We start from the raw sequence: 7,814 nt of genomic DNA on the forward strand, positions 1-7,814 counted from the left end.
ATAAGGCTACAATAACGAGGCTATTATAGGAATATAACTGAAAACTAATAACAATTATTATCAAAAAAGCACATGTTTTTATTTTATGTTGTATGTTGGACTGTAAAATTTAAATCTGAAAAACAAAATAAATAAAAAATAAATAAATAAGATTCAGTGCCTAACACTACAACATGGGGGTTTCCAACAAAGCTGAATGTTCAGATATTGAGGACAGGCAAAATAAAGCCTTTCGCCACACAGTACAAAGTTAAATTTTGGAATCTGCGCTAATAGAGGCAGTGACGGCATCCAACTCGAATGGCTTTAGAAGATGATCAGACAGATGATCTCAGGACAGGGTGTTAGACTAGATGGGCCCCTGGCTTATTCCAGCAAGCTCTTCTTAGGTTCTGAATATTCCTTCCTTCCTCCTCCTCCTCTTCTTCTGAATATCGCCCTTTGCAAAAAGAAAAAAAAAGCTCCATCTTATCCTGTGTAAAGCCCACCTAAGGCTTGCAACATCTTTTCTCGCGCTGCTGCTCAACGTGGCAGCCAGGGGTCCAGAGAAAAGAACCCTGGGGGAAAAAATGCCTGTGCAATCCATGGCAATAATGTCTGAATGAAGAGTGCTTGCTTGAGAGGGAATTAATAGCTCCTGTGCAAGAGAACGCATGAGACTGGAGAGATCATCTCTGGCAGAAGTCATGCTCCTGTGTATTTCCTCTTCTGTTCAGCAGACTTTGCCTTTCAGCTACAATGACCATTGCTGAATGCCCGTTTGCCTTCAGGGTGTGCAAAAATGGCACCTCCTTTCCAAGCTTTGATTTAACAGGTTGCATGCTTTGCTGCAGCCCAGCACCTGTCCAATAAATTCAAAATGACAAGCACACAGGCTAAAAGAGCGCATTAAACAAGCAAGCCTGGACCACTTTCTCAGGTTTCAGAGGGAACAGTTGCTACTTTAATAAGGATGGCTGAAGAGTGTGTCTTCCTCTCCAAAGACCCTGAGTGTTCTGGAACATCCACAGCTGAGACCCCCACTCTTAAAGATCTAGAACAGCTCCTGAATTCTGGGAGGTCTTCCTGTAACCATGTTGATGAAGTATGGCCTAACCTTTTCTTAGGAGACCAGTAAGTATATCTCTGTGGAACAGCTCAGCATTTTTTTGGCAGTGCTTAAGAGCTCCGCCAACGTAACTACTGCAGCCAAGTCAATGCCCCTTCCAAGGAATGTGTCGTTCTGTGATCTGGTTGGGTCCAGTACCTTGTTATGCATGACTATACCTCATTTAAACCAATGGGGCATTCTGACACATAACCGGTGGTAGGATTGCACATCATCCTGGCTTCTTTGAGAAGACAGTCTTGCAATTAATTGTTACGCACCCGTAAGCAATTTATGTATTTTATTTCATGTGCATTCAGAATGCCACACAGAATCTGGAACAAAATGTTGGATTCTTCAGTGCATCACCTTTCTTTCCACCACCTAGTCCTTTAAAAAAAAAAAATTCTAACCCTCACAGTTGCAGTGACACATGGCTGTAGGCCATGCACTTGGTATATGAAAAAGGCGAAAGAGTTCAGCCAGTGTGGCTTCCGTCCCCTTCAGAGTGACCTAGTCCTCCCTTGTGACTTCTCATTACCTTTGCCTGACTGTTTCGGTTGCTTTAATTGTCTAGCTCTGATTCCAGTGTAAACACACATCTAGACTTGTTTATTCATTCCCGGTAACCAATTATCTGTCACATTTCCGGTGAGGCTACTGGAACCCTAAACCTGACACCACAGTTGCTTCCAAGTCCATGGATGTACCATGATTCAGTGCCTAACGTAGGATTGGAATACCACTTGTATTTTAATGGTGAATTTTGGACACAATGGAGAGGTAAACAAATTTGGACTATCATAAAATATGCAGGAGGAAATGATTAATAACAAGACCCACAAAACAGAGGACGGAGGTCCAAGAGATTCCTTGGAATCTTGTTTTTATGTTGTATGTTGGACTGTAAAATTTTAATCTGAAAAAAAAAAATGCAGTTCCTAACACCACAACATGGGGGTTTCCAACAAAGCTGAATGTTCAAATATTGAGGACAGGCAAAATAAAGCCCTTTGCCACACAGTACAAAGTTAAATTTTGGAATCTGCGCTAATAGAGGCAGTGACGGCATCCAACTTGAATGGCTTTAGAAGATGATCAGACAAATTCATGGCTACGGTGTTGTGCCATCAGTCTGAGACAGTATGATTCTGAATAACAATTGCTGAAAACCACAGGAGGGGAGAATGAAGTTGAGCTCAGATCCTGTGCTTCCCACAGACATCTAAGAGGCCATTGTGAGAACAGCGTGTTGGACTAGATGGGCCAGTGCCTTATTACAGCAGGCTCTTCTTATGTTCTGAATATTCATTCATTAAATCTGTAGGCGCAGACCATCGCCCAACTCAAAATAGTCCAGCATGAAAATCCCCAAACTCGGTTCCATGGGTGACTCTGAGTCAACTCCCTGGGGTAGTTTATTGTTGCACATTGTTTCCAAATTTATTTTTGTACATTGTTTTAATTGTCTGTTTTAACCATATTTGCACATCAGTTTCTAATGCTGTGTGTCCTCTATTTCAGAGGCTTCTACTCTGCAGCCTCTTATAGTTGTTTTAACCGCGAGTCTTTTAGTTCTTATGCTCTTACAGTTGTTTTAACTGCATGTTTTTATTTGTTTTTATCTGTTTTAATTATCAGTTTTTATCCATCCATTATCCGTGTTTAATCTTGTATTTTATTCAGATGTTTTATCCTATGCTTGTTCCTTTGTCCTTATTTGCTCCAACATTTATCAGTTAAAAAAAAAAATCCTAACTGCTATTTTATTTATATGTTTGTTTGTTTGTTTTAAATCCTGGTCTGTGACCATAATAAAGTTCATTCATTCATTAAATCTTACTGAAATCTTTGTTCCTTAATGTGGGCTATTTTCTTCATAGAATGTGAGAGGACCCAGACCACAAGTTAGAGCGGAAAGCCTGAAAGGAAAACAGGACCCTTCTTGTGTCTGTCTGCCTCTCACTTTCTGTTTTGTCTTTTCTTCAGTGTTACGGCGCACAGCAGATTTGGTTTGTGGAAAATGGGCATTAGCCATGTTTTAAATGCTGCACATGGCAAAATATTTTGCCACGAACCCCATGATTTTTACGGCACAACGATTGAATACTATGGTGTACCGGCCGATGACCTTCCTGATTTTGATATGACTCCATATTTTTACCCCGCGGCAGAATTTATACATAAAGCCTTGACCACACCAGGAGGTAGAGAAGCAACATTCGTCACAAATGTCAATATTATGTTGTGTTGGCAATTTGGTACGTCACTGCTATTTCTTTCTGGAGAGCTGGAAGTTAGGGGAGGATTGGCAGCTCTGGTGTTGCTGTTGGGTTTGTACTTTATAGTCTCATGGACTTAAATAGCAGATACTTAAGGTCATGTTTAACTCTCCCAGAGCAATAAATAGAATACAATAATAATAATAATAACGATAATAATAATATTTATACCCCGCCCATCTGGCTGGGTTTCCCCAGCCACTCTGGGTGGCTTCCAACAAAATATTAAAAATACAAGAAAACATCAGACATTAAAAACTTCCCTAAAGAGGGCTGCCTTCAGATGTCTTCTAAAAGTCAGGTAGTTCTTTATTTCCTTGACATCTGATGGGAGGACATTCCACAGGGCAGGCGCCACTACCAAGAAGGCCCTCTGCCTGGTTCCCTATAACTTTGCTTCTCGCAGTGAGGGAACCGCCAGAAGGCTCTCGGAGCTGGACCTCAGTGTCCGGGCTGAACGATGGGGGTAGAGATGCTCCTTCAGGTAAACTGGGCCGAGGCCATTTAGGGCTTTAAAGGTCAGGACCAACACTTTGAATTGTGCTTAGAAATGGACTGGGAGACAATGTATGCCTTTCAGGACTGGTTTTATGTAGTCCCAGGGGCCACTCCCAGTCACCAGTCTAGCTGCCGCATTCTGGATTAGTTGAAGTTTCTGAGTCACCTTCAAAGGTGTAGAGCACATTGCAGTAGTCCAAGCAGGAGACAACCAGAGCCTCTAGTGAGGCAGTCTGCGGGCAGGTAAGCTTGCATACCAGATGGAGCTGGTAGACACCTGCCCTGGACACAGAATTGACCTGCACCTCCATGGACAGCTGTGAGTGCAAAATGACTCCCAAGCTGTGCACCTGGTCCTTCAGGGACACAATTACCCCATTCAAGACCCCATTCATTTCATCAATTGCAACAGTACTATCCAATTGATTCTCCCAGCTCATAGGACTCCTAAATGAGATTATGGCTACAGTGCTGGAAGGAGGCGGCCTGGGCTCCAATCCCAACCAATTTTACCCAGTAGTAAGTAAGTGAATTCAATGCTGGTTATGCCCAGGTAAGTGGGGTAATGATTGCAACCTGTTCACCATGCCAGTTTTGTTTTTGTTTTTTTATTTAAAAAAACTGAATAAGAAAAACAAACAATACACACAGAGAAAACGAACAAACAGTAACAGGCTAATAAAAATTCGACACAAGGAGCTTTTGATAATAAAGTCAAAAGAAACATAACAAATCAGGGAGCGAATCAAATGGGTACAATGATAAAATTGTAAATGGAGTATAAAACACAGTTTACATTGTGCAATAAATGAGAGAAAAAAGAAAGAGGTTTTGCCTGTTTATAGACACCACCAAATGAAACCATATTTTGAAGGAATTCACCTGTGTTTTACCTTGTGTTTTTGTTTTGCGAGTGTGGATTAAGCCCAAGAAGATCTCAATTAACCAAAACTTCACACAAACTGTGTAGAGTAGAGCGCCACAATTTAGGTATAAATGAGAATAAGCTCCCCAGTTGGAGACTAAACTTATTCAGTATTACCGTAGCTGTTGGGATTAGAGGCAACAATTGTTAAAAGTACTTATTTAGGAAACATTTGAATTCTCTTTCTTTGGTAGTTTAAAATGGCACCTTTAAAGATGCTTTAAAAAACAACGTTTTCTTCATTTGCAGCTAAAATCTTCGTGCACTGCGCTGTGGGGATAAGCAGGTCGTCTTCGTTGGTGCTGGCATACCTCATGATTTACCATCGCTTCTCTTTGGTTAAAGCCATTCAGGCAGTGAAAGAACATCGGTGGATTTTCCCCAATCAAGGGTTCCTGAAGCAACTGAGAAATTTGGACATTCAGCTAAACAAAAAAAGCACTAAGCAAGAAAGCAAAGAAACAAATGCCTGATGATCAGAAAAGCAGGTCGTTTTCAAGCCTCAGTGTCATGGAATGTTTTCATAAAAGTGTGTTCTTTGTTGTCTTTTTCTATCATCATCGAAATATCAGTCTGTGCTCTCTCCTTTTGGCTTCGTTCTTTCTTTCTTTTTTTAATTATCAGATTTTCTATGGTATGATGAAATAAAAATACGCAGAGAAAGAGAGAGGGGGGGTAAAGGACCTCTGGACGGTTATGTCCAGTCAAAGGTGACTATGGGGTTGCTGGGAGTCAATGTAGGTCTTTCAGGACTGGTATTAGATGGTCTCGGCATCCGCTCCCAGTTACCAGTCTACCTGTCGCATTCTGGATTAATTGTAGTTTCTGGGTCACCTTCAAAGGTAGCCCCACGTAGAGCACATTGCAGTAGTCCAATCAGCTGAATGGCGCTGGGAGCTTACCTTCAAATGCACCTATCAGTGGTTCTAAATCAGCATCCTGTTTTGAACAGTGGTCAGCCTAATGCTTCTGGGAAGTACAGAACTGGGCCCTGAAGGAAACAGCCTTCTCCCACTTGCGGTATCCAGCAACTAGTCTTCAGAAGTAAACTTTATCTGTGGGGATTCCACTAAGCTATCATGGCTTAGTTATTGATAGACCTGTCTCATATTTAGGCAGCATGGGAGTGGGTTATTACCCCTTTTATTTCAGAGTATGTGACATTAAACCCTTGGTTCTACAACTTGATCAGCCATTGTGCTGAAGCCACAAAATCATCGGTTTAAAAATAAAGAAATGTACAGTATCTGAGGGAGACATTTGTATTGAAAGTGTTGGTGTACTATTTTGTGTTTTTTTTAAAAAGAAAACCCACAGCAAATGCTGTTAAAACATTTTGCTTTTCTGCAATTTAACCTTGAATGTTTCCAAGTGTCAGCCACACATTCGGACCTTGTTGAAATCTTGATCTCTTCTGAAATCAAATTCCCCCAACCTGCTCTAAAATATGAAATAGCGCATCAGCGTTTTAAATTGTCAGCTCAGGTGGATTCACTGATGAGCAATATAATATCGGCAAGCACAGCAGGAGTGTAGAACCCTTAATAAATAACAGTTTTGCTGCTTGTGTTGCTCAAAATCCGTAAGCCGGCTAGGAGAAGAAGTGATCTTCGGAAGCATCATAATCCACTTACTGTTCTGCCTCGCCATTACCATGTCTTTCAGAATCTCCTGGTCCATATGTCAAGACTTAGCTCTACAATCTGGAATCAGACTTTACTTTTTGTGATTAACAGGTTTGTCTTTGTGCATAAGACATATAAAACTCATTGCACCTTGGGCGTTCTTCCTAATCCACGATCCTTGTGTTGCTGAGCCTGGCAGCCAAGGGTCCGGAGAAAAAACCCCTCAAAAAATGCCTGTCCAATCCATGGCAATAATGTCTGAATGAAGAGTGCTTGATTGAAAGGCAGTTAGAGTTCCTGTGCAAGAGAATGCATGAGACTGGAGATATCATCATATATATATATAGTTAAATTTTCTGTTTTACAATTTAAAATGCTCATTTTACATCCTTAAGATATCAATGACTTCCCTTCTTCTCTTTCCATGGTTCATTTTACATATCACAAATCCCTGCATACAGTGGTACCTTGGGTTACAGATGCTTCAGGTTACAGACTCCACTAACCCAGAAATACTACCTTGAGTTAAGAACTTTGCTTCAGGATGAGAACAGAAATCGTGTGGCGGCAGTGGGAGGCCCCGTTAGCTAAAGTGGTACCTCAGGTTAAGAACAGTTTCAGGTTAAGAACGGACCCCCAGAACGAATTAAGTTCTTAACCCGAGGTACCACTGTATTTTACAAAAAAATATACCAATCAGTATTCCATTATTGCATCCATCAAAACTTATTTACACTGTTGAATTTATCTCAGTGCTGCCAGCGTTTTCAGCTTAATGCAATTATTCACCATATATTCAATGAATGTTTTCCAATCTTCTTTAAATGTATGTTCTTCTTGTTCTCTTATTCTATATGTTAAGTCTGCAAGTTGCGCATATTCTGTCAACTTAAGTTGCTATTCTTCTTTGGTTGGGACCTCACTCGTTTTCCATTTTGGGGCTAACAAAACACGGGCCATAGTATCAGCATACATAAATAACCTTTTTTGACAACTGGGAATTTCAGTCTGAATTATCCCCAACAAAATGGACTCTGGTTTTTTGGGAAGGTACTTCTGAACACTTCCCCCCAATTCATTATGGATCATTTCCCAATTTTCTTTTACCCTTTTATAAGTCCACCACATATGAAAGAACGTTCCCTCCACTTCTTTGCATCTCCAGCACTTCTCTGATTCAGTCTTATACATCTAAGCAAACCTACTCGGAGGCAAGGACCAGCTGTAAATCATTCTCAAGTACGGTAGTTCTCCTCCGAAGAATAACATGCTGTAAACTTAAAAGTGGCTTTTCCAGAATTTTCCCCAGAGGTTAAAATCTATATTGTGTCCTATATCTATTGCCCATTGTGTCATTAAGGCTTCAACAAGCTCGTCTTTTGTTTCCCAAGATTGGA

At 40.8% G+C, this 7,814-nt stretch overlaps 1 protein-coding gene across 1 annotated transcript; it reads left to right on the plus strand.

Annotated features, from left to right (window-relative positions):
• Nucleotides 1-903: 903 nt before the first annotated feature.
• LOC114597051 (dual specificity protein phosphatase 13A-like) lies at nucleotides 904-5,299 on the plus strand. The gene is made up of 3 exons (XM_028729119.2): nucleotides 904-1,113; nucleotides 3,077-3,294; nucleotides 5,042-5,299. The coding sequence occupies exons 1-3, from the start codon at nucleotides 953-955 to the stop codon at nucleotides 5,263-5,265; spliced, it is 603 nt and encodes a 200-aa protein (XP_028584952.2). The 5' UTR covers nucleotides 904-952; the 3' UTR covers nucleotides 5,266-5,299.
• Nucleotides 5,300-7,814: the final 2,515 nt, after the last annotated feature.

This window comes from Podarcis muralis, chromosome 6, assembly GCF_964188315.1.
Source record: "Podarcis muralis chromosome 6, rPodMur119.hap1.1, whole genome shotgun sequence".
NCBI classification, from domain to species: domain Eukaryota; kingdom Metazoa; phylum Chordata; class Lepidosauria; order Squamata; family Lacertidae; genus Podarcis; species Podarcis muralis.

What these genes read in the sequence shown, in the direction of transcription:
- LOC114597051 (XM_028729119.2), top strand. Translation starts at nt 953, where the DNA reads ATGGCTGAAGAGTGTGTCTTCCTCTCCAAAGACCCTGAGTGTTCTGGA. An exon ending in AACCTTTTCTTAGGAGACCA is followed by an intron (nt 1,114 to 3,076) that starts GTAAGTATATCT and finishes TCTTTTCTTCAG; the next exon opens with TGTTACGGCGCACAGCAGAT. An exon ending in AGCCTTGACCACACCAGGAG is followed by an intron (nt 3,295 to 5,041) that starts GTAGAGAAGCAA and finishes CTTCATTTGCAG; the next exon opens with CTAAAATCTTCGTGCACTGC.